Genomic DNA, 26,505 nt, shown 5'->3' on the forward strand with positions numbered 1-26,505 from the left:
GACAAAGTGTTAAAACGCTTTAAAAACTATATATTTCCTATGGTAAATTGCCTGTATTTACTGTAAATGGTCTTTTCCATCTATGATCGAGATGGTTACAGGCTTGCTAATATAACATAATACCTTTTTTACTTGTGTGTTTAAAGGCCTTAAAGTGCTTGAACCCTGATGATTGCTGCTCACAGCTATATTTATTATTTTTGCAGTTTTTAATAAATATTGTATACACAATATATACTCTGAAATGAATGATGCGGAAGCGCAGTTTCATTTACCTCACACTGCCTCACACACACTCGCGCGGGGGCGAACGCACGCTGAAGCACGTGCGACGCTCGCGGTGTTTTCGTCCTCACTATATGAACGCACAAATTCTCCAGAGCTGCTCTGAAAGTCACTTCATCAGCATTTAACCGCTTCGTTTGAGAAAACTACCGTCATAAACACAGAGAAACTCAAAGCTCAGGGCAAACCGTCAAAATAAAAGTTCGATTTAACTTGACAGAAACATATTACTGTTGTACAGTAGAATTTAGATAAATTAATTTAACTATAAATTATTAAAATATATTTTTTAACAATAATCTCAATGTTTCTTCCATGTTTTAATTTTAACAGTAAAGCTGTTAACAAAAAAAGTTTAATTTCATGATTAAAAGATAAATTAAATGGTATGCGTTCATTTGATTGCCAGAAAAATTTAAATACACAACAGAACTTCTGAAAAAAAAAAAAATCATAAAAATATATATTTTTAATAAATAAATATTGTTGTTTTTAAGAATTCAATTAATTAGACATGCTTTTTGATTATTAAAATGGAATTAAACCATTAAAATGGAATCCAGAAAACAGAATTTGGTAAAACTAAAATTTGAGGGGAAAGAATAAAACGTTTAGCATAGGACCCTAAAAAAGTTTTTTTTTTTTTTTTTGTTAAAATTTTATTAAATTGTTGGTAAATTGGACAAGATTCATTATTTCAATTAATTAGACATGCTTTTAGATTATTGCGATATGACTATTTAAACTTAGGTGTTTGTCACACTTCTGAGAGGAGTTTTGGCCAATCAGATATTGTCCTGTTTTAAAAGGGCTTTTCATCATAGGTGTTACTTCTCGTCTCTGCTTTAGCAGAGTGCCATTTTAACATAATTTCTATTAAATGGAATATGATACATTTTAAACAGATTTCATTCAAGCCAAGATTTTATAAAAGAGGAAAATAATTAAATACATTCCAAATAAGGCATACTTTCAGTCAGTCATTCAAGAGTAATCACATTTACATGAATTGTGGGTGTTCTAAAGCAAAACTGGTTACAGGTAGTATTTGTGGACACATGATGTAAAATGTATGCAGTTAAAAGATGTTTGATAAGTACATTTAAAATTGTTTGGAACAATTTTGATGCAGTTTTAGTTGTTGAACATTCTTAGTTGTTTTTTCTGTGAAGTTTGGTCCCTCAGAGAAACAAAAGTGGCCTGCATTGTTTCTCTGTCTCTTTTGATCTGGTGATCAAAGACTCTTTATCTTCTCGATGACCATTTGGTGTCACAAATGGCTGTCACTTCTCCTTCTGTCAGGAAACACGGTTGTCGTAAAAAGTAATCTGCATTGGTTTTCTCTGTAGACAAGCTGGAGCCGGAACCTCGATTCTGAATTAGAATTATGTTTTGAAAGAATCATCTGAATGATTCGTCTGATTCGTCCACGGTTCCTACAATACACACTACCATTCAAAAATTTGAAAGAAGTCTCTTCTGCTCACCAAGGCTGCATTTATATGATCAAAAATACAGTCAAAACAGTAATATTATGAAATATTATAGCAATTTAATAGCTGTTTGCTATTTTGGTATATCATAAAATGTAATTTATTCCTGTGATGGCAAAGCTGAATTTTCAGCATCATTAGTGCAGTGTCACATGATCCTTCAGAAATCATTCTAATATTAGCTCAAGAAACATTTATTATTATGATCAAATTAAAAAACAGCTGCGCTGCTTAATATTTTTTTGTGGAAACCGTGATCCTCTGGATTTTTGTTGTTGTTGTTGTTGTAACATTGTAAATGCTTTTTGGTCACTTAAATGCATCCTTACTGAATAAAAGTATTAATTTCTTTAAAAAAACAAAACCAAAAATAAACCTGCTCTCTAGATATCAACTGTTGAAAAAAAATGGTTTAATCTGTGAACACTTCATGTTGGAAGTCAAGGTGCATGTTGTGTGTTCATGTTGCAAAGTTTAATTCCAGTCATACCACAGAGTGTATTTTGTTAAGTTTTTCTTTTCATGACTGGAGTAAATATTACTGGAGATCATTCAAGGCCAACTCAGAATGGGTCTTGTCTCTTATTGTGCAGTAAACTATTGGTCTTTTTCTATGATTCCAATATTTCACCCATTTCTGCAACTTTCCTAGAATTTAACAATGCTACAGCACAAAAAGTAAACTGCAACAAAATTCACAATGAACATACAGAATAAACTGGATCTTTCAGATAACAAATATGCTCAGGGTAACTTCATAGCTCGAGGGCAGACATTTTAGTGCTTGGAAAGTAGAGGATATTTTTATGCTAAAATGCTTTTTGTGTTTGATTTTTTAATGTTAAACCTAAGACCTTGTATTTCAGGTTATCCACGCTATGACGTGATTGGGGACCACAGCAAAGGAGAATATCACCTACTGATCCAGAGGACGGAATTGGTCGATGACGGCAGCTTTGAGTGTCAAGCCATCCAGGTTGCTAGCAGATCTCGACCTGCTCGGCTCACTGTTCTGGGTGAGTGTCACCTTCCAGAACCTTCCAAAAATGAGATGGACAGACAGATAAATAGATAGATAGATTACACGGATGGACGGACGGACGGATAGGTTAAATTACAAGCAAGTTCTGTGGTTCACTTTTTGGTTCTCTTTTCAGTAGTAGCCTGTTTTTGGATGAGGGCGGATAGATGGATTGATGGATGAACCGACAGACAATGAAACAAATCGATAAATACTTTAACTAGAATAGCACTCGAGCAGTAAAAGAGTAAAGAAAGCGAGGCCCTGAGAACGAGAAAGCACAAAAAAGCACCGCCTCTGCAATACTGTGAATGTAGACAAGAACAAAGTCAATCTCTGAGTCAGATAAATGTGTGATATTTTGAAATCAGGGCTAATCAGCTTTAATAAGACACATTAGATATGTTTGCAATCGATAGGGGCCCTGACACAAATGCATTGCGTCAGCTTAGCTCCCGGGCAGCCCAGCTTGGCCTGATTATCATTATTGATTTCTTTCTTTCCTTTGTTAAAACTATGATATATTCCAGAGGAATAAGTTCATTACGCCGGCCTCGAAGTAACAGCATTTTAAACCAGTAATCTGAGTCTAGACGCTTAAAGCCGAGCGAAGATGCCGGCAATTCTAGGTCCATTAAAATGATTAATTATAGATGAGAGGCCGCTCATTTGTTTTTATTTTTTGCTGGTCCGGTGGCAGCAGAGACAAATCATCATGCTCCCCAGGGCAGAGCCATTAGCCTGACATGTAATCCCACACAAACTGGCTTACTTCTGAAAAGTTGCATACAAAACCGCAAGCGGCTCCTGAGCGAGGTAATGAACCTCGTGTAGGGACTCCGTCACCGTCAATCCCCTGTCACTTCCCTCCCGGGGGGGACGACGGCGCGTGACCACAATCAGACGTGGCGTTTCTTTCATTCGCTCTCTCTATCTTTCTCCTGACAGACAAGATTCAGAGTGGTCTTTGTAACCTGATTGGATCCCTCGCCTGTGAAGTCTCAAACCTGTCTTTGTCACTTACTGAGAAAAATAGCTGTGGAGGATTTTTCCCGACTTTGAAGCCCGGTGTTTGGGCATAAGTCCAGGGCTCCGTTGCGATGCATTAATATGCTTGGGTCTCAAATCGTGCTATGCCGGTGTGTATCGGCCCTCTAAATGGCTTCCCCACAAAGCCATCATGCAAATTCAGAGTGAGTTTGCGCTTTCTTTCATTCCAAGTTCATATCTAATTTTCACAACAGTTTTTTTTACGATTTCGGTACAAGAGGAAGAATGGTCACACTTTAGTCACTTTGGTCACAATTCTCTCTATTAACTAACTATTAACTATGACTTTTGCCTCAATAAACCCCTAATTTCTGCTTAAAGGTGTAATATGTAAGATTTCTGTTCGCTATAGGTCGCTAGAGGCCTATTCAAAACAAAGGCGTAGCATGATGACAGCAAGTTTGAGTGCAAAATCTTGGGACATGTGGTCTTCACATCACAGTCGGTGGAAACAATTGGGATAGAACTCGGGAAGAAATCATGTTCATGGATGCGATTATTAATGTTACTGTAGTATGAAGCAGAGCAGGACCGAGTGTTGTGGGAGCTGAACGAGGCCGCTGGAGCAATTGCACATCACACACCTCACGAGCTGCGTAACTTATATTATGCTGCAGTCGTTGGCGCCGTTTCCGCTTTTCTGGTCATGAGTATGAGGTAACACAGCTCTGTTTATTATATTAGATACATTTGAGAGTGTTGAAAATGATGTTATAACATTACTCTGAGCGGTGGCTGCTGTGAGACACTTGTTTGAGGCACACTGCAGTAAGATAGATCGATTTTAGAATACCATATAAAATGCTGGATGGCTTTTCTGTCTATAAATATATCAAAACAGTTGTCCCTTGTCTATTAAAACATGTATATTAAAGCGTCTTTAGTGTTTCCATGGTTTTTACAAAATAAAACCGGAAACCAAGGGTAACGCGGGTATGACGCAATTGACAGGCGACTCCTCACACGTCCCGGAGCCTTGGTTGAAATTGCAATTTTCTCACGATTTACAAATAGTTGGAAACATTTGGGATATTGTAAGTACTCAAGTGAACAAAATATATAACACTGGCCTAGTGGTTTTAGATATTTTACTGCAAAAATATTACATATTGAACCTTTAAGGTAGTTGTTAAGTCTAGGTAATGGGTAGGATTATGGTATGTAGAATATGGTTGTGGACAATAAAGCATTGATATCTACTTTTAAAGTACTAATAAACAGCAAATATCCTAGTAATGTGCATGCTAATAAGCAGCTAGTTCATAGTTTCTTTTCATTTATTTTGAACAGACAGTAGTACAAATCACAATTTGTTCCACTTAACAGCATTTAGTCCCCTAGCTGGTACAGTACAGCCTCCATTAGTATATTAAGCACTAGCACTAAACAATGCACTCTTGCATAGGTCATATTTTTTGCAGGGCAGATAAAAAACAAAAGGTATTTGGTCACAATCAGCTACAAAACTGAAAAGCATCTTGTGTTATAAAAGTACAAAATAAATAGAATAATGAAAAATAAAACTTGTGCGTTAGGAATGTTACAATTTGCTCCACTTAAACTATATTTAAACATTCACAGCTTAAGCCCAATCCTCCTATACTTAATTTTCAGCATTCCGCTCCATTTTGCAAAAAGTTGAGTATGCAAACCTTTTAAAGTATTCTTCTTTGTCCATGAGCGCAGAAAGACGCATTCGACGCGTGCGCACTACCTAGTGGACTTTGTTTTCAAGAGCTCAAGTCATTTGTGTACGCTGTTCTTCTTCTGCTCTTTTTCGTGTTGTGGCAGTTAGCAAACAGTGTTATATTACTGTGCGCACCCCTTCTGGATTGGAGTGTTAATCACCTGCGACTAACTGAATTTGTCATCAAACTGCATTAACCGAACCGCCATGTCTGTACCGTATGGTTTGGGACGAATACATGTACCGTTTCATCCCTAATATATATATTCACACTTTCTTTTATTATTTTCTTGTGGCACAGCTTCTCATTAAGGCTCTCAAACAATCAGTCTCTGTTTGGGACGTGCGCTTTTGCAGTTACACCAGCACATGCTCAGCAGCGGGAGGGCGGCTGACCTGCCGGAGTGACATTTGAACTTTGAACATCCGTAGGAGAGTTGTGGGGTAACCCAGTTTGCTTTTGGTGGCCAGGCTGCTGAATAAGACATGAGATGGGGTTGGTACACATTGCTGAAGAAGGACCCCTGAGGCTAATTAGATCCAAGGAATTCCCCTAAAGCCAAGCCGAGGAGCTGGAGAGAAAGCGAGAGCCACGGCGCAGCAACTCAGTGAACCGTGGAGAGAAACCCGAGCCACTTCCAAAGGTCACTATTGTTTAAAAAGAGCCACTGCAGTGTTTCTCTAAGCTCTCAGCATTTGTTCTGCTCATTGTCTTCAGAGTTAAAGAGGCTTGTGCGATTCAGCTGCTTTCAGACTTAATTAGAGGCTTTCTTTCCTTCTCAATGCGATTTGATGCGAATGAAAACAGGCTATGCGGAACAAAAGTACAGTTCATTCAATGTGTCACACTCTCTTAAAGTCAACATACAAGCAGAAATGACCCCATTTACTTTTCCTAGACTTATTAGAAACAATCCATTGGTTATTTCATAGTTTGAAAATAACTTCTTATGTCTATGAAGTGCAGGGGTCGTCTGGTTCCAGACCCTGGCTTGGTTCCAACTGGACATCAAGACATAATGACACAGTAGCTCCATTTTATCTTTTCTACAGTTTAAAGTGAGCAGTGCTTCGAAACAGCAGTGAGGTTCACACCACAAGCGTTCGGTCATTTATGGTAATGATCCTTTTGCTGCTATATCCTCTAATATTTATATCTAGAGCCAAACACGCTTAATTCCCATCACGTCATCCGACGTAGCGTCTCGTTCCCTTACTCAGGGAACAGGGGTTACACTCGTAACCCGAGACGTTTTTGACAAGACTATTTAGCATTATTTATCAGCATGTTAAGAGCATTTCATAATAAACAATGTTATAATTGGGGAAATGATTTGTAGATGGCAAGGAAAGACAACAAAAACGTTTAAATTACTAGTTAACTTTGTTTTCTGCTCATGATGAGAGTTTTTTGATTATTATGTACATTGTTTGTTTGTAGATACTTACTTTGAGCAAAATATAAAAATGGTCCAGACTTAAAGAGGAAAACCCTGAACCCCCACACAGCATCTTTCACCTGGCCTTCTGCCATACATAGGTATCTAAATGATAAAACATCTGATCTTACCTTTTAATAATCATATCCAATAGGGCTCAACTGATATATATATTTTTTTATCTTATTTGAAAAATTCTCAGACTCACATGCTTTGGCTTTGAGAGCCCAATATACTCATCTTTGATGACTATTTTGACTGTTAAGGGTTTTTTTTTTTTTTTTTACTTTTACAAAGTACTGCTGCTGCCCAGATGGAAATTTATAGCTATTCCAAAAAAGTATTGTCCGGACATCTGCTGGAAGGAAATACAGAGACCGGATCTCTTGGAACTTTAATTGAATACCCCTGGTCTATGAAATGACTTCTTGTTTCTCTTGTATTTCAATCCCCTCCTTCAAACACCTCTATTCTGTTATGTAGTGCAAATTTGTCACAAGACAATCAATTTCCCAAGGTTAAAAGTTCATGTCATATTTTTATGGTCAATGTTTTTTTAGTTTACCAGAACAAATTTGTGTGTAAATGGTTTGTAAGAACTAATTATTCTATACTCCAATTATTGCATTCAATTCAAATGTTTGCTATTGTAAATTAATGAAATTATTGCATTCTTTTCTCTCTCTTGAGTTCGGTTCATAAAACCTTAATTCAATCCCATAAATTCATACCAGAACAAATATACATGCTGTTCAAAAGTTTTGGGTCAGTAAGAATTTAAAACTTTTATTGAGCAAGGATTCATTAAATTGAAAGTAAGTGAAAACAAAGTCTTTTATGATGTTACAAAAGATGTGTATTGAAAAAAATTAATTTCTTTTCTTCATCAAAGAAACTTGAAACAAATGTATCACAATTTCCACACAAAAAAAATTAAGCAGTACATCTGTTTTTAACACTCATAATAATAAGAAATGTTTCTTAAGTGGCAAATCAGTATATTCTAATGATTTCTGAAGGATCATGTGACACAGAAGACTGGAGTAATGATGCTGTAAATGCAGACTTCAGACCCAAAACTTTTGAATGGTAGTGTAGATGGACTAAAACTCTCATTTTGGTGTTCTTTATCTTGAAATCTAATTTTGCAGTCATGTCACATTAATTAGGTCTAAATGTGGATTTCTCAGACTAGTAGTGGGAGAAAAGCTAGTGGATTAAAGCTTTGTACAAGATGTTATCCTCTGCCTTAAGAGCTTGTTGAACAAGCCATGTTAACCTGTCCCAGAGGGAGACAAACATCAGTCCTAATGAGAGGAGACGGCAATTACGCGTAGTCTTTCAAAGCAAAGAGGCTGTCCTGTTTCTCTTCTTTGTGGATAAGACACCAGTCAGGGATCATCACTTGATTCTCAGAAAACTAGAATGGAAAGGCGGCGAAAAGATGTGTTATTGTCTTTTTTCCTTTTTTTATGGGTTTCTCACCCTTGCACAGCAAGCTAACTCACCCAGCTCTGACCAAATATGCTCCCCGTCTCCTCATGTTAATGTCAGCACCAGCGTTGGCCGCAAAAAGTCACATCGCAGCCAAATTGAGAAAAGAGAAAGCAAACAATGATGTGATGAAATTGAAAATGCAGAGTTCACAGATACAGGTCTCAATCTGAATAACAGCCAAATGCCATTGTTCAATCCCTCCCCCCCACCTCCCAGTTACAAAGTTCTCTTAGTTTTCAATGTAAGAATTATCACCTCGGTCTGCAAGTGCAGTTAGTGTTATGAATTTTTACAAATTTATTGAAGTTTGCAACAGCTGGTCCTCCTTTCGAACGTCACACTTTGTTGAATAGGCAGCAGGCATGCAGCAACATCTGCATCTCAGAGAAATGTGAATTCACAGACAGGTACATCATGCTTCTGTGTCACAGCAGAATGAAAATACTCACTAATGTGACGTAGGTGCAAAACTTCCAAGCAGCTGCAGCTGAGATAAATGCAATGTCTAAAATGAACTTGCAAAACACTAAATGTGAGTAACAATAGGATTTGGGGTGTAAATTAAATTGGCCATTTAAGAATTTGGTCCCACTTTAGATTAGGTGGCCTTAACTACTATGTACTTACATCAAAAAATAATTACAATATACTTATTGTGTTCATATTGTATTGCAAATCACTTTTGCTGCTATTGAGGTGGGATACGGGTAAAGTTGGGGACAGGTTTGGTGGTATGGGTAGGTTTAAGGGTGGGTTAAGGTGTAAGGGATGGGCCAACAGTGTAATTATAAAAATACTTACAGAAATTAATTACAGATGTAATTACATGCAGGTATTTTTAAAATATAAGTACAATGTAAAAACATGTACTGTATGTACACATCTGTATCTGATAATTCATTTAAATGTAAGTACATAGTAGTTAAGGCCACCTGATATCAAGTGGGACCAAGAATTTAAACAAAATTTTAATTTATTCAGGAGTTAGTTCAGTTCTGTGTTTAATTGGTGTGGCGTTCCACTTGACTGTTTTTATCACTCCACTTGTATGTGGAAATTGACTCTTTCTGCAAGTTACGTCATTATGCTAGGAGGTGGCGACAAATGACTCCATTATGAGTGAGTCATTTGAATCACTTACTCAAATGATTCACTCAAAAGTACTGATTAATTCAAGAACTAACTACTTTGTGAATGAGTTGTTGAATCATACACTTATCCAGTTTGTTCATAAACACAGATTACTGAAAGGAATCTGCATTTATGAGCAAATCATTGATTTATTGGCTCACTCATAAAGAGTCACTTGTGAGTTATTGATTCGTTGTATTTATGAGTGAGCCAGTCTTTCAGTGACTCACTTATAAAACCTGTTTTGTTCCTGGATGAAAACCAAAAGCTTTTTCTGTAACTCCAAATTGATCTTCTCTTTATGATTCAATATTTGTATGTAAAGTGTGTACATATTCACTACCATTCAAAATTTGGGGGTCAGCAAGATCCTTTTTTTAAAGTCCCTTTTGCTCACCCAGGCTGCATTTTATTTGATCAAATATACAGTAAAAATAGTAATATAGTGAAATATTATTACAATTTAAAATAATTGTTCTCTATTTGAATATATTTTAAAATGTCATTTATTGATTCTTTCAAAAGGAGAACAATTTTACTGACCACAAACCTTTGAACAGTAGTGTACATTTAAAGTCTGGGTCAATAATATTAAACATTTGAAAATATTAATCTCTAAAATTGTACATATTCAAAAAGGATTTGTGTTTTAAAAGCTGTCCATTTGTCAATATCAGTGTCTAAACTACTACACTTTGAATACAAATGCCATCTGAATGAAATTAAGATCACATTGCAATATCATAGGGAGTAACAGGAGTGTAACAACTGCAGTGTGACAGGCTCCTCCTGTACTGTAGAGCTCCCACAGGGCATGTGGAGCGGGACACTGAGTTCTGATTATTGCAGAGCGCTGCTGTTCACTGGCCTGTTCAGGCCAAAGGGCTCTCTGGTGTGGGCCACTTGTCCATGCATGTCATCTCTGTACATGCTGCAGTGTTTTTTTTGGGTGTCCTCCCTGTTTCTGAGCATCAGGCATCTCAGTGACATGCCTTCCCTCCCAGAGATGCTTTAAAGGGAACTCGAGCAGAAGGAGTGGGATAAATTGTTCGTTCTCAATTCAGCGCTTGTGTCAATAATGGCACCCTGTAGTTAAAGCTCATCAAGCAGACATCTATTTATTTATTTATTTATTTATACACACTATTCATGTCATAACGGAAGAACAAACACGCTGAACCTAAAGCTTAATTGAACTTTAATATTCATCGCCTCCTCAATAGATTTATAGCTCAATACATGGCAGCTTGTCTTTATACGATAATTAAGATATATTAATGTGAAATGACAGAACTAGTGTTAACTGAAATTAAGAAAATATAGATAGTTAATTATCTGATGCATTGGCCAAAGCTTTCAGTATTAAAAGAAACAAATCAGTATCTATGGAAGCCTGCAATACAACATTTTGTTTTCTTCCACTGATATTTGTGAACAAATGTGTATCTGAAAAGTCTCACTTGAGGCTGTTTCCTTTAAACAGAGCAAACTTTGCAATTTAAAAACAGGCACAAGGTCGGTCGGATGTTCTCTCATTGATAAGCTGACAGAAGTATGTAAGACAATGATTTCTATTACAAAACAAACAGACAGTTGAGTGCTGCAAGGCCGTTTAGTCAACATTATCGCTGCACTTTTTATTGTCATTTGATGTTGTTGAATGTTTGTTTCAAGGTTAGTTTACTTCTCCTAAATGTAAAGCAGTTTTCATTAATTATGTTAAAAATAGTCCTGGATTTAACATTTACTGCCCTTAATTGTGTTAACATTTTAACTTTTTAAAATGTTATTTCACCTTCTTTATTCGATTTTAATTGGATTTCCAGTTCATTTGAGTCTAAGTGCCCCCTTTGTTAACAAACTGGCCTTCAGCAGGAACTTTCAAAAGGTTTTAAGGTGAAACAATGTGCCATCATTATCTGATCAACAAGAGCGCAGTTTCAGACAACACAGGAGAATATTTCACTTCAGATGCTTTAATTCAAATAAATGTTTACTGGTGGAAAGATCACATCTGCTTCTGTTTAAAGGGTCTTTATCGTGAACCTCCGTGAGTATTTTTAGTTAATACACCTGGAAAAAAAAAAGAAGAAGGGATAATTGCTAAAGGCTGTGTGCCGTTGTGTGGTACAGCAACTAAACTCAGGATGAAAGTGATTAATCCACCGTGCTACCGATTCCTGCGAGAGAAAGACAGAGAGAGGGAACGAGAAGGGAGAGAGAGACATCTCCAGATATAAGACCAAATCCAGGTACATTACAAAATAGGTCACATTTCCCAGAATGCCCCTTCTCTCTTGTTTCCAAAATGAAATTGCTCCATTTTTCTCCTTCCACATGCTGAATGACTCGAGGTGTCTCAAGGGCCCGGTGTATCAAGAGGGCAGAGACAGAAGTAATTCGGTCCTGGCTGTTCGCTAGGCTCCATGTGAGAGTTTCTCCCCACTCTGAACAGCAATTACGGCGGGATGATTAATCCATCGTGTTGACCGGCTCAACACAAAGAAGATGATTGGCCGCGTTAAGGCTCCAGCTTTGGAACGCATCGCACCAGGGCATATTTGCAAACATGGCGGTCACAAGAAGGTTTAACGTGGTCATGCCAGTTTTTGGCGCTCAAAAGGAGAGCATGAACCGTCTGGGATCCGTGCCACATGGAGAGTCATGGGATGCTATCCAAAGCTACTTGGAAATGCCAGTGTGTGAATTCACACCATAATATATTGGCACTTAGCTTTCTGGAATTCTAGGACTTGAATGTTGGACTGCAGTGCCAGCTTAGGAAGCTCTCTCTCTCTCACTCGCTCTCTAATTCAACCCCATCAATAACTGAAACTTACAATAACAGCAGACAGACTGATTGACTTAACTGTTGTGCTCATTTGCATACACTTAGCCTCTGGTCTATCGGTCCCGGAAAACAATCCCAGCATGCAATTGTAAGCTATGTTTGTTTCACTTGGGGGAAAAAAAACAAAAAAAAAAACGAATGAGTTTGCTCTAAACAGGCAAAGCACTTAGGCGTTAAAACAAGCTGTTAAGGATAGCTTTGATGTCCAGATGAGGAAAGGAATATGACACTGACTTTAATTGCTCCTGGAAATGAGAGTGGATTCTGTTCTGAGTGGATGGAAGTACTTTGCATTATCTGTCACTAATTTAAATGTGGCAAAGCGATTCATTCCAGTTTTCTATGTTTGTTTTAGTAGTAAGGAAGAATCACCTTTACTGTTACTCATCTATCTATCTATCTATCTATCTATCTATCTATCTATCTATCTATCTATCTATCTATCTATCTATCTATCTATCTATCTATCTATCTATCTATCTATCTATCTATCTATCCATCCATCCATCCATCCATCCATCCATCCATCCATCCATCCATCCAACCAACCAAAAGTTTGGGGTTGGTAAGTTTTTTTATGGTTTTGAAAGAAGTCTCTTATGCTAACATGATCATTCACATGATCATTCAGAAATTATTATATATTATAAATTAAAATATTATATTCAATGTTGAAAACAGCTTAATATTTTTCAGAAAGACTTTTATTTGAAAAAGACATTTTTTGGAACATTACAGTAAATGTCTTTACTGTCACTTTTCATCAATTTAATACATCCTTGCTGAATAAAAAAAAAAAAAAAAAAAAAAAAAAAAAACTTTAATAAAAATATAAATCTTAAATACCCCAAAGATTTAAACTGAAATGTATATCTATTGTATACTGTATATAATTTTTTGTTTACATAATTTGTATATCTATTTATAATATTTGAGCTGCCTGTGTGGCCACACACTTAAGCAGATTTACTTTTCCATCACGACAGACCGAATCAGTTTTCTACTTTTCATTTTTCCTCATTCTTTCTTTATCTCTCTCTTTCTCTAATCTCTCCCACTCTCTCTATTTCTCTCCTTCTCCAAACTGCGCTGACAACTAGATGTGGCTGTGGCCTTTATACACAGAGGCAGAAGGGAAAAACTATTCATTCGTTCTGAGAACCGTATGATTTTTCAAGCCGGAGGGAGACTTGATTGGTTCCAGGGAAGAAATACCAGCTAACAAATCACACAGGACTCCGTGCTCTGAGATCGTCGTGTAGCACGAGGGCCAAATCTCCACGGTCTGCTGTGCTACACAGAGAGATCTGAAGGGAAGATGTCCAGCGTCCTCCATATAACCGTTCAGAGACTTCCCTTTCGTGGAGAAACATGTTCAGAACGTGCCCTTTGCACCCTAAACTTCGCTGTTACCATGGCATCTTGAGGTACCCAGTTGCTCAAACTTGTGTGTGCCGTCTGATTGGCCAGAAATCTCAGCGAGAGTAAAAGCTGGCTGAAGTCTAATCAGTAAGATGTGAGTAATGGGGTCTCAGCTTCCTTATTAATAAAGTCAGCATCTCTGGGACCTTCCCCAACAACAACCACCCCCAAGCCGGCCCGTTCTGGCATCTTCAAATAGTCCCTCCTCTTCTCACGTCTTACTGCCCTCTCTCCCTCCACCGCTGTCTCTCTGGAGCACTCAGGATGTAGCAGCTGCTTGTTGCCTTTGATTTAGACTTGCCCTAGATATGCTCCCTAATGAGCTGAGTGCCCAATCAATAATTTACCTGAGTCTGAGTGAGAAGCAGGCTGATCAGAGCTGTTTAAAAAGAGAACTGCAATCAGTGCTATTCAGAAACTGTTTTTTGACTCATCCTTCCATTTTTCTCTTTCTCTCTTTTGCTTTGTGCCATTGTTTGTGATACAAGAGGATAAACTTCCCTCTGATTTTTTTTCCAGTTCCCCCTGATGACCCTGTGATAATCGGAGCACCTGTGGTGAGCTTGCGTGCAGGAGACTCGCTAAACCTCACCTGCCATGCTGACAATGCCAAACCGGCCGCCTCCATCATCTGGATCCGTAACGGAGAGGTGCTGAACGGTGCGGTGTACACAAAGGTACGGAGGGTCCCTGCTGCTGGCAGCTTTTTATCAACAGAACGCAATACAGAAACACTATGTAACCACGTCCTATGTCTCAAAATCATTTTAGGCATCAAATATGTGTTCAAATGTTTGATTGAATTCACATATGATGCTCGAAAGTGTTTCATTTCAAATTTAATGTTCAAATTCACCTATTATGTCCAAAAATTCCAGTATTAGATTCAGTTTAAAAGTAAATTTGATGCCCAAAAATGCTGTTTCAAACATTTTGATTCAGTTTATGATGCCCAAAAACAATGTATTGAGTGTTTAATTTTAAATTGAATGATCAAATGTGCATATGATGGCCAAACATGTTTGAACATTCAAACAGTCCTGTGATTCCCTAAAAAAGCTATCTCAAATGTTTTGATTCAGTTCAAATATGCACTTTTTTCCTAATAGCTGTTTCACTTTTTTTATCAATTCAAACAAGTAAATGATGCTCAAAACTGCACTTTATTGAGTGTTACAAAATAAAACTGTCTAAATGTTTAATTAAATAAAAAAAAAATGCCCGCATTAGGTACACTGTATCAGGTGTTTCATTTCAAACTGAATGATCAAATGAAAGAAATTAAATTAATTCAATTAGAGCATTTGATCACATACACTGCTAAAATTATTCTGTGGTGAAGTAAATACTACAGAAAAAACAAATGCAATTTCTACATGAAAAAGTTAGTTCAGGCAAGAATTTAAAAAACAAAGTAAATTCTATATTAATAATCACTTCAAGCTTGTAGAAATTAAAGTGTAAATATCAACGATATAAAATTAAGTAAAACCTACTCAAATTTTCTGATACCAGTGTTCCCATCATGCACTGGGGCATGAATAATTAATAATTATTATTACTATTTTTTTTTTTTTTTTTTTTTTTTTTTTGCTGTTTTCCAGCTGTATTTACATTTGTTTTACTGCTTTAGGCTTAGTAACTTATTTTGTGACATCTGGAGTCACTCAAAATGAAACATTCATACTCAAAAATGATCTGTCGAATGTTACTGTCATTGCCTCTGTGTTCGGGTGAGTGCCGCATTACTTCTATTATGTCAGGGGAGTCCAGACTCGGTCCTGGAGGGCCACTGTCCTGCAGAGTTTCTCTCCAACCAGCTCCAAAACACCTGCCTGTAAGTTTCTAGTATGCCTATTTAGACCTTGATTAGCTGGTTCAGGTGTGTTTAATTAGAGTTGGAGCTAAACTCTGCAGAACATTGGATTTTATCAAGTAAATCCTACACGTTATTTTTTTTTTTTTCAGTGTATAGACCTTATGTAGCACTGCCCCTTTTCAGAGTTGCGCTCGTTGTCTTTTGATACATATTTATGAATGAACTGCTCGTTTTAAAATCTTCCTGGTCTACTGACATTTTTTTAAGACATCTGCTTTAAATATTACAATGCTCATGATTACTTTCATTAACTCTACAACAAGTAAATCCACTTAATCAGCTAATTAGTCTTTGACAGCGTGCCGTAGAAATGTACAGAGCTAGCGCAAAACGGAAGTTCAAAGACAATTTTATAAAGATGGCGGCGCGCTTGTTTCTCTGGCGCATAAGGTCTATATAATGGCCAAAACACTCAAACTGTTTGATTTTAACATAAAACATTTGAACATACAAACATTTTGATCCATTTGGAATGTTCAAGCATTTTTATGATGTCCAAAAATGCTGTCTTGAGTGTTTCATTTCAAAGTGAAATTCAGTCTGTGCGTCTGACACTCAAAAGCGTTTCAAATTTTTGATTCAAGCATTCAAGCATGCAAGTAAAAGACAAAAACGCTGTACCGAGTGTTTTATTCCAAAGTGAATGATCTATGATGCCCAAAAACATTGTAATGGATATTTTAGATTTAGTTTGAACATTCAAACGCTCCTGTGATGGATCAAATGTTTTGGTTCAGTTTAAATGCACATGCGATGCCCAAAAAATGCTATGTTGAACATTGTAGATTCAGTTTAAACAAACCAAACACTACTGTGATAGCCAAATAAGCTCTCTCAAACTTTTTGCTTCAGCTATGTGCATGTGATGCCCAAAAACATGATGATTAAAACATGACTTGAATGTTTCAGTGTGCCAAGAATACAGTATTTAAATGTACTTACGTTCCCCAAGGATGCTGTCTGAAACATTTCAATTCTATTTGAATGTTCAAGCTTTTCTTCGGCACCCAAAAATGCTGTATAGGTGAACAGCCTACTAGGTTTTGAGACACAGCCTGTGGCGGTATTTTTTGCCTAAAGTTGATATTTTCAACATTACCCCTCTTTCACACGTCAAAAAAAAAGAGTCTCTTATGAAATCCTGCACTCCGCCTGACTGCGTGTCCTCGAAACGCTCAGCTCTGTCAAATTAATGACAAGTGAGGACTAATTTTTAATTTAATCCTTGGGGCAAAGTGAAGCTGTAATGCAGTGCTTTAAATATGTCATAATGGAAAGACATTCCAGCACTCCATTATGAATGTGTTCCTCAGCAATTTGCTCAGTTGGTCGGCTTTAGGGAGGAAATTGAGAGAGCAGGAAATGTGTTTAAAGGGCTGCTCGTACTATGATTGGAGAGCGTAATCTGCTCATTTTGAGTAAGCCGAACCCCTCAGCACCTACTGGAGAGAGTCCCTTCATTAATTAACCAGGCCTAATTTAGACACAAGCAAGCTAGACAGGTTACCTCTTTTTTTTTTCCCAACAGAAGAACTGCTTTCAAATCTCTTCTACACTTGGGAGACTCTTTTAAATGCTTCTGAAATGATCAAGTACCTCCATGAGACGAATAAAAACAAAGCTATTCACGTCTCGAAAGTCATTCCAGTGTAAACTGGATATTAGATGAGAGACAAATCGGTTATTTTAATGAAAACGGGAGTCTTGTAAACCACTGATTCTTGAGTGCTGGGACAAAACAGCCTGCAGAACTGAACAGAGGAATTTACAGAGGAATTATTTTGGATTAATCTGTTAAACATGTTCAGAGGTGCTGGTTCAACCTCCTGCTTCTTCTGTTTTCACAGTAAATGTGTGTTTTTCCTTGACACAACTCAGTGTGTCAACACGATTAAGGATGAATTGAGATTACTGGATGGTTTCACACTTATTTTCAGCTTCATCTATTGAATTGTCACCACAGTCAGACAGAAAATCAACAGGGTTGTCAAAATAACCATAATGCATTTAATCACACACTCATACAGGGTGTGTGTAGTAGCTGTTTTGTTATTTTGGTGTTGCTACTAATAGGAACTACATCAAATAAGTGGAGATATATATACATCATCATTTCAGGGTCACGATTTCGGAATGGTTCGGTGTGTGCTACTGTATGTTCAGGGAAAAAAGTATACTGTCAAATAAAAGTTAAGAAAATAAGAACAGATTATCAAACTACAAGCAACAACACAAATAAATACAGTAGAGCAAAGATACAAATAAAATAAGCTGTGCTTTTTGTGTTTTTCAGGTATCTAACAGTAGTTTTCAGGTACAGAATTTAAATAAAGTAGCTAATCAAATGTAAAACATCATTGCATATAATCTTCACTGTATAAATAAAGAATAATCATTATTAATTATCAATTAAGTTACAAAATCTATTCAGTCAAGAGCAATGAGTGATTCCCTTGTCTTTTGTTATTTAATTAACAATAAAAACATACAGACAGCAGGAATATTAGGCTGCTGTCACTTTAAGACATAATGCACGGGGACAGTACACTGATACTGAACACATGCATTCTTTCTTGAGTGTTCAAGATCACTTAAGATATAACCTATAATGTTTGCAAGGATACTCGCCAAGACAGGCATCGTTAGAGAATTTTCGTGTGAATTTGTCTGTTCAAACTTAAAACTTGAAAGAGAATTCAGTATTTCTGTGCGCATGCTTCGGATGAGTGCACAAATCTTCTCACAGTGTGTGCACGAGATCTCTTTTGCCTCTTCCACTCAAATGTTTAAATTGGCAAGGTTTAAATGAGTTTAATTTAAACATAGATAGCAACATGAGCTGTTCAGGTCTCACCCACGCTCGCGCATTACCAACACCCGGGTGATGACGTTGTAAATGACTGGTCATATAGAGCATAAGGCACTAATATTGAACAAAGTTTAGGGGAAGCCAGAATGTGTATCCATCGACAGAAACATACATTAGCCTAACTCTGTCTGTTTTATTTATAAGTGTACATAAGTGTGTGTATGTGTCTGAGGACAGATGGGAGGAGGGTTGTGAGTGATGTCATTTTATAAATACTGATAAAAATGAACAGTAGTTGAAATGTTACATTTGTGTAAATATCACTGCGATCATCTCTGATAAGTGTCATAGTGGAAATGTGCAGTTTTCATAACGAATGGCAGGTAAACGTGTGGAAATGCTTTGTCTCATCTCTCAAGAATCAGTGAAATATTCAGATGTCTGTATGTTGAAATGAGTTTAACTTGATTTTGGCCTGAAACTTTGATTGATAACTGAGCACACTGAATGTCTAATGACTGGAGAGCCTTGTCTCATCATAACACAATTACCTTTTAGAAAAATGTCAGATGATAAAAGCACAAGAGATTTGAATTTTTCATATTTCTCCAGGAATCGAGCTCCACTCTTTATTGCGTTATTTGATTAATTCTCCGAGAGAATCTGTTATAGCTGTGAGGCAGACGGGTGTTTTAGATGAAGTCAATATCCTTCAAATATCTGTACCAATTTTTTAATAATCTTTCCTCAATAAACACTGTTCCTCTACAATAGCTTGAATACCAGAGCACAAAAGTGCAGGTAATATTGGCATGAATAAGCTGCTTTGTGAGTGACATATGAAGTGTGTAACCTCTACGCCATCACACCAATGAAAGATTCCTGTGTAATAGTCTTGATACAGACTTCAACACAAAGCTAGTCTGATAGCAAAGCGAACATTTCGGGAATGCTATAGCTACACGTTCACATGCTGATTTGGTGCTCGAGACTCAAGGGTTGTTGGGTAGATGGTTTGTTCAGAGACCTCCAACAGAGAGGAGCTGATTGCAAGTTCTGAAGTCCGTCTTTGACCTACACTCAAGAGGAAGTATGGCTCATACGTTTTTCTTTTCAACTCTGAGAATATCGTTGCCCATCTGTGAAGTGCTGCCCCACGACACTTTAATGCTCACAGTGTTTGTGTTTTCATGCAGACGCTGTTGCGAGATGGCAAAAGAGAAAGCACGGTGAGCACGCTCCACATCTCCGCCTCAAACATCGAGAGCGGCCAGCAGATCACCTGCCGTGCCTCCAACAAAGCGGCACCCAATGGCAAGGAGGCCACGGTCACCATCGACATCCAACGTGAGTGAATGTTCCACCGACTGCGCTTCTGTTCAAACATAATTAGCGGCAGACAGACTCGAGCTCACGTTCCCCTTCCAAATCCAGCGACCCGCATTCTGTTTTGAGCGCTTCTTGTGTTTTCCTGTCTGTGTGGATAAATTATTCACATGTGAAAATCCGCTATGTGCTGTCCTATTTTCTTTATCCAAACAGCCGTTGTGTATGCATGCAATCTGATGTCTGAGCACATGTCGTACTTCGCTCCACAGACACACAAGACTTGACACAATTTTTGTTTTTCCTTGTTTTTTGTCTTGGAGAAGCAATTGTAAAAGTGACAGTTTCTCTGCAGGCAGCGTACAGGGACATTCCAAAGCTTTAAGCCGGTTATTGTGGACATAAATGCTAATTATTAGCTTTTAAACATCGGAATAATTGAGCACAACCAGATCCTGCTTGTGTATACGGGCATTTTGCTTATGTTTATTTATAGCAGCCATAAGCTCCGCTGTCAAAAGTGTATCTGAAAGCGCTAAAATGAAAGGCCTTAACTAATTCCGCGCGAAGATTAGCATTTGATGAAATATTTCTGACATTGTACGCATAGGGAACAAAGGCGTTCTTTCAACTCTCTCAAGTGTTGAAAGATATTAACTCTGACTAATAAAGCAGAAAATATATCATATTGAAAGATCCACAAGTTCTGACAGCTCCTTTCTTCATGTCCGTAAAGTCTGTTTTATTGCCCAGAAGGAATGCGCCTCAGCACAATGGAGCTCAAATTCTGAACTGAAAGCGTAAAACGGAAAACGTTTGTCTGTTTTTTTGCTCCTCCGGACTCTGCCCAAATCGTTTTGTCATGCGAAACAATAGAAGAGTTTTACTGTAAGCCTCTTTCCACCCTGGATTGCACAGACACCCCTGATTGGTCAGTTTAGATGATGTCGCTACTGGGCGAGGGAACAAATGCTTTGTTTAATTAATCACGATTGGAAGAAGTCAAACCAGCCAGGTTTCAGATCATATCTACTCTCCTACACTGCCGGTCAAAAGTTTGGAATAATTAATATTTTTTTAATGTCTCTTAAACTTACCAAGGCTGTTTTTTAATAAAGAATATAGTAAAATAAATAAATTGTAATTTAAAGGAACTGTTTTCTTTTTGAATATATTTTATTCCTGTGATGCAAACCTGTTTTTTCAGCAGCCACTACATTCAGTGTCACATGATCCTTCAGAAATCATTCTAATATGCTTGGGGGTAAGATTAAATGAAATTAATATTTTTATTCAGCAAGGATGCATTAAATTGATCAAAAGTTATAGTAAAGACATTTAAAAGTATTATAGTAAAGACATTTTAAAGATTTCTATTTCAAACAAATGCTGTTCTTTTGAACTGTCTATTTATCAACGAATCCTGAAAAATGAAATGTATCATTGTTTCCATAAAAACTGTTTTCAACATTGATAATAAAAACACCCATTATTAAAGGGGTGCCCTAGAATTGAAAATTGAATTTACCTCTGCATAGTTAAAGGGATAGTTCACCCAAAAATGAAAATTTGATGTTTATCTGCTTACCCCCAGCGCATCCAAGATGTAGGTGACTTTGTTTCTTCAGTAGAACATAAATGATGATTTTGAACTCCAACCGTTGATGTCTGTCAGTCTTATAATGCGAGTCAATGGTCACACAGTTTATAAGAGTCAATAAACATGCACAGACGAATCCAAATTAAACCCTGCGGCTCGTGACGGCACATTGATGTCCTAAGACACGAAACGATCGGTTTGTACAAGAAACCGAACAGTATTTATATCATTTTTTACCTCTAAAACACCACTATGTCCAACTGCATTCATCACTCGATTCGTGAGGTCTGATCACGCTCTGACAACGACAGTGATGTCTAGCACTCATTGAAGTATATGTGCTAGACATCACTGCCATTGTCAGAGCGCGATCAGACATCACCAAGCAATTGCTGAATGCAGTTGGACATAGTGGTGTTTTCATATTGTGAAAAAGCATTCTAGGGCACCTTTAATAATTGAGCACCAATTGTAATTGATAACAACTGAGCAGCAAATCAGCATATCAGAATGATTTCTGAAGGATCGTGTGACACTGAATACTGGAGTAATGATGCTGAAAATTCAGCTTTGCATTACAGGAATTAATTACATTTTAAAATATATTAAAATATAAAACAGTTATTTTAAATTGTAATAAAATATATTGTAAATAGTTTTTTTTTTTTTTTTTTACCGTATTTAAATAAATTCTGCCTTAAATTCAACTTAATTATTCCAAGCTTTTGACTGTTAAATGTGTAAGTCAATGAAATTGGCACAAATAAGCTAACTTCTGCTGTCATGATTCATTTATCTCACAATTCCGGGTGGTTCACTTGAACTTCCCTTTAGCCATCTTTATGGGAATAATTTACACCGTGTCTAACCTGCACCTCTGTGCGCTGTCGTTTGAGATGTGCCAGGTCTAACACGAGGAAGCAGTTCAGTGAAGTGGAGACCCCGCTGTAGGCCACACACTGAAGGAACATGTGCTGGGTAAATAAGTGATGACGGAGAGCAGAGAGGTGCTTGAGCCTTTGGGCCACAGCGGCCCACAGGGATCTCGAACCGGCATCAGGGGCGTTTTCCTGATGCTTCATGTCATCAATATTTATAAAAAGCAGCTGTTAAGTGAGGTGCCATGATGGAAACGTGTTTTCTGTCAGACTTGGCAGTTTGAAGATCTCGCAAAAGATGTTTTCCATTATTCCTGGAGATTATTTACAGAAAACACTTCCATTATATGTCACATGCTGTTTTTTCCATTTATCCTTCTCTGTAGGTAATTGCCCAACAACAACAGTTATAAAACCTGCGGGCCTGATCAAATATGGCAACGTGACAGAGTTGCAAGAGTTCATCAGCGGAATGGGAGAATGTTTGGATTTCATTTCATCTGAAGTTTTTGTGTTCGGCCTAAAGTATACTGCTAATAAACAGCGCTATCAGTGGGTACATGAGTCACTGGTGACCCAAATAAGCATGTTGCTTTTCACTTATTACTGAGATACTCTTGCCCGTCTCTTCATACTAGACAGGAAACTTTTGCTCATAATCATTTATAAGCTCTTGGCTGTGAAAGCACTGGCCTATTTATCAGGGCTCCTGCAGAACCAGCTTCATCTGTCTTGACCCTGCTGTGAATCACAACAATTGCTCTATCACCACTTGGGCTCTCCTTCTGACCAACAATGATCTAGATCATGGTGAGCTACAAAACCCTTTTCTATGCTGATGTCATGAAGAGCTACAGGTCCCCCACAATGCTGCCCACATTGGACCCCATATAGAATGCCTAGGGAATATATAAAATGCCTGAAGTTTGTTGGCAAAGTATGAAATGGTTTGTATTTCCTAGGCATTCTATACAATGGCAAAGGGCCAGCCGGCTTGCCATTCTGAATAATACCTAGGTAAAGTATAGAATGCCTAGGAAAAGTATACAACATAATCACAAAAACCAGACATTTCATACTTTCCCTACAAACTTCATGCATTCTATATATTCCCTAGGCATTCTATACAATACCTGCTTTTCACACATTGCTGGTAACATATGTTTATATATATATTAACTTAAAACTTTAAAAGTTATTTTTTCAAAGCCTAATAGATGTTGAAATTGATAGCTTTCAGTTATAAAACTATTTCATAGATACATCAGTACCAGTATTAGCATCAGTGATACTGGCCTTCATTCATAAAAAGATGCCATTAAACAAATATTTAAAATATACTGTCTTTAAGTTGTTTCTACATTAATTGGAGATCAATTAAATGGAGAGTAACTGTGAAATTATTACAATGTAAAAATATTAAAAACTTAAAAACTTAAAAAAAAAATGTGATTAGTTAATTTTGACATCTACTGTATATATATATATATATATATATATATATATATATATATATATATACATATGTCAATCGATTAAATTGTATCGTTTCATGAATAGAAAGTTCAAAAGTACAGCATTTATTTATTTGTAAAATTACTCATGTCTTTACTGTCACTGTTGATCAATTAATCTATCCTTGCTGAAATTATGTATGATTACTAATTAATCACAAAAATAATCACAATCTATAGATTGTTATATTCTATTAAATATAAATGAATACATGTAATTTAAAACACATTAATGGTATAGTAATATGTAGTTCAGATAATGTAATACTTTTTTCAGTTAACAGAAATGCTCTCAGGTTTTAGGTGGGCTGAACATGCAGACCAAACTGTTCATGACACCAGCTGTACCAGCATTAAACCAGAATAAACCAACCGGGTCCATTTTGGAAATTCATAGTGGTTTTAGTCAGTCTGTTCAGCAGGGATATATGTGCATTTGTTTAATCAGTTTGGCCCTGAGCAGATGGTCCTCCAGTGTGCCAAAGTTAAGGGTTTGTATCGCTCCTCAATGATATGGGTGCTACTTTTTAATTAGTCTGACACCCTCCTAGACTTCTATTGTAGATCCCATTGATTATTTCTATGGAAGTAGACATTCAAAAAAAAAAAAAAAATGACTTGATGATGGTGAGTAATGGAGAGTTTCTTGGTGGTTCCTCTCCTCACAACACAATTTCGATAAGGATTTCTGGACTCAACCAATTTTCATGGGCTAGATACACAAATTAATCTGAGACGTGTTGACATTCACATCTCCAACACTCCTTCTTCCATTCACATGTTCTCTTTTTAAAGGTCATCAGTGCCTCTGAACCACATTCAGTAATTAAAACTTCCCCATTAAACAACACATTTCATATTTCATAAAAGGTTCTCAAAGCTCGCAGCCCACATCAATCTGCATGCACACTTCACTTTAGCCCCTTTTGGATTTTCTCCCTCTTACGACTCAAAGGAGATTTGGCTTTATTGTAAAGGCAGCTAATATTCTTCACAGCGAGTGCCACCGATAACGCCGTCTGACCCTTTGCTCGAACGTGGCATGAAGATCTTCGGCAACGTTAGCTTGTGGGCCTCTATGTAGCGGTTCATTTAAGAATTAGCACCCAGGAGAGTGGCTCTCCGCTTCTCAAAGTAATTGCCTTGTAAATAAGAGCAGGATTGAAACAATGCTGTTTGTTAGGAATAATTAATGACCACATGCGCACACGGAGCCGCGTCTGGAGGCCTCTCGTGAGCTCCTGTCGGGCGAACACACTCACTCCACACAAAGGAAACTGACAAGAGGTGCTTTATCAAGCTCAAGGAAACACTCACTCGCATCCCCCCTCGAGTCCTCCATCCTAAATAGATGCATGCCTCTATGTTTAGAGGACATGGGGGTATGCAATACTCTTTCGGATTTTCAGAAACCTAGAAACTTCCCTAAATCCCAATGTTACCAAAATCCACTGTAAACTTCGTTTAAAATGAATGATCATGAATCGATGTTGATTCTGTACCATCTGAGGACCTGGTATGTTTTCATAGGCGCCCATGCGGCTTAATGGACTACTGGCAGTGAGCCTGGTGGTGACATAGTTCTGTTTTCAAATATTGCAGCTCACTAGTTTTTGGTTAAATGGCAGTTAAAATCAGTGTCAGCAAGAAGATTTAAAAATCCAGACTGCAATGTTGCAGTGCAAGACCTGATGAATAAGACCAGAACAAACATTTAATTATTTGTATTAAATATTTGTATTTTAATCACTATACATACAAAAACAAAAAATTTTTTTTTTTTTTTTTTGATGCAGTTCACTTTATTTAAACAATTTATTTTGATTTAACACCATTTTATCAGGTTTCATCAGGTTCAAATATGATTGCTTCATGTTAAATTGATTTAAAACGGTTACTCTTTGACTTTAAGAGGTGATTGAATATGATTTTACTTTTTTAACTTTAGATAGTGTTTAATGTTGTTGTTAGGGCATAAACGACATCTGCAAAGTTAGGACGCTCAAAGTTCAATGCAAAGGGAGATATTTTCTTTTAAAGAAATAGCTTTTTAAGGACTACAACAAACGGCTGGTAGTGACTACAACAAGCTTCTTCCCGGGTTAGTGACATCACTAACCCTAAGATTTACATAAACTCTGCCCCGAGAACATGCAACAAAGGGGGTGATGCCATGTTATTGCAATACAGTAACTACATAACACAAAAGCAATAGCATGTCATAAAAGCAAGATGACAACATAAGTTATAACCATAATTAAACTAAACTATACCTGTTCTATCTTCATGCAGAAGGCTCTGTAGGCATTTTACAACAGTTCCCACATGAGCGATTTATAGATTATCATGGCAGAATATGCTAATCAATGATTTTAAGATAGTTAACTCCATGTCAGCTACATCAATTAATCAACTAACCGTTCAGAAACGTCCTGTTGCATTCTACATGTTGTCACTTCTTCTTGAGTCTCTCCATCATTGTCTGACTCCGGTTTAAACATAACAGGCTGAACAGTTTCTGACATTTTCAATGAGTCTGCATGAGGTAATCGGACTAATGGAGCTGCTAACACGAGCTCTGGAAACTCCGCCCTCTTCTTGGGAGCAGCAGCTCATTTGCATT

General features: G+C 37.2%; 1 protein-coding gene across 1 annotated transcript in view; it reads left to right on the forward strand.

The window, feature by feature from the left end:
* kirrel3a (kirre like nephrin family adhesion molecule 3a) overlaps positions 1-26,505 on the forward strand; it is a 184,445-nt gene that overhangs the window by 121,275 nt on the left and 36,665 nt on the right. Inside the window, 3 exon segments of the mRNA XM_048180962.1 lie at positions 2,645-2,794; positions 14,396-14,553; positions 19,761-19,911. Coding sequence (XP_048036919.1) covers positions 2,645-2,794; positions 14,396-14,553; positions 19,761-19,911 — 459 coding nt within the window.

The sequence above is a fragment of the Megalobrama amblycephala genome, linkage group LG2 (genome assembly GCF_018812025.1).
Source record: "Megalobrama amblycephala isolate DHTTF-2021 linkage group LG2, ASM1881202v1, whole genome shotgun sequence".
In the NCBI taxonomy this organism is placed as follows: Eukaryota; Metazoa; Chordata; class Actinopteri; order Cypriniformes; family Xenocyprididae; genus Megalobrama; species Megalobrama amblycephala.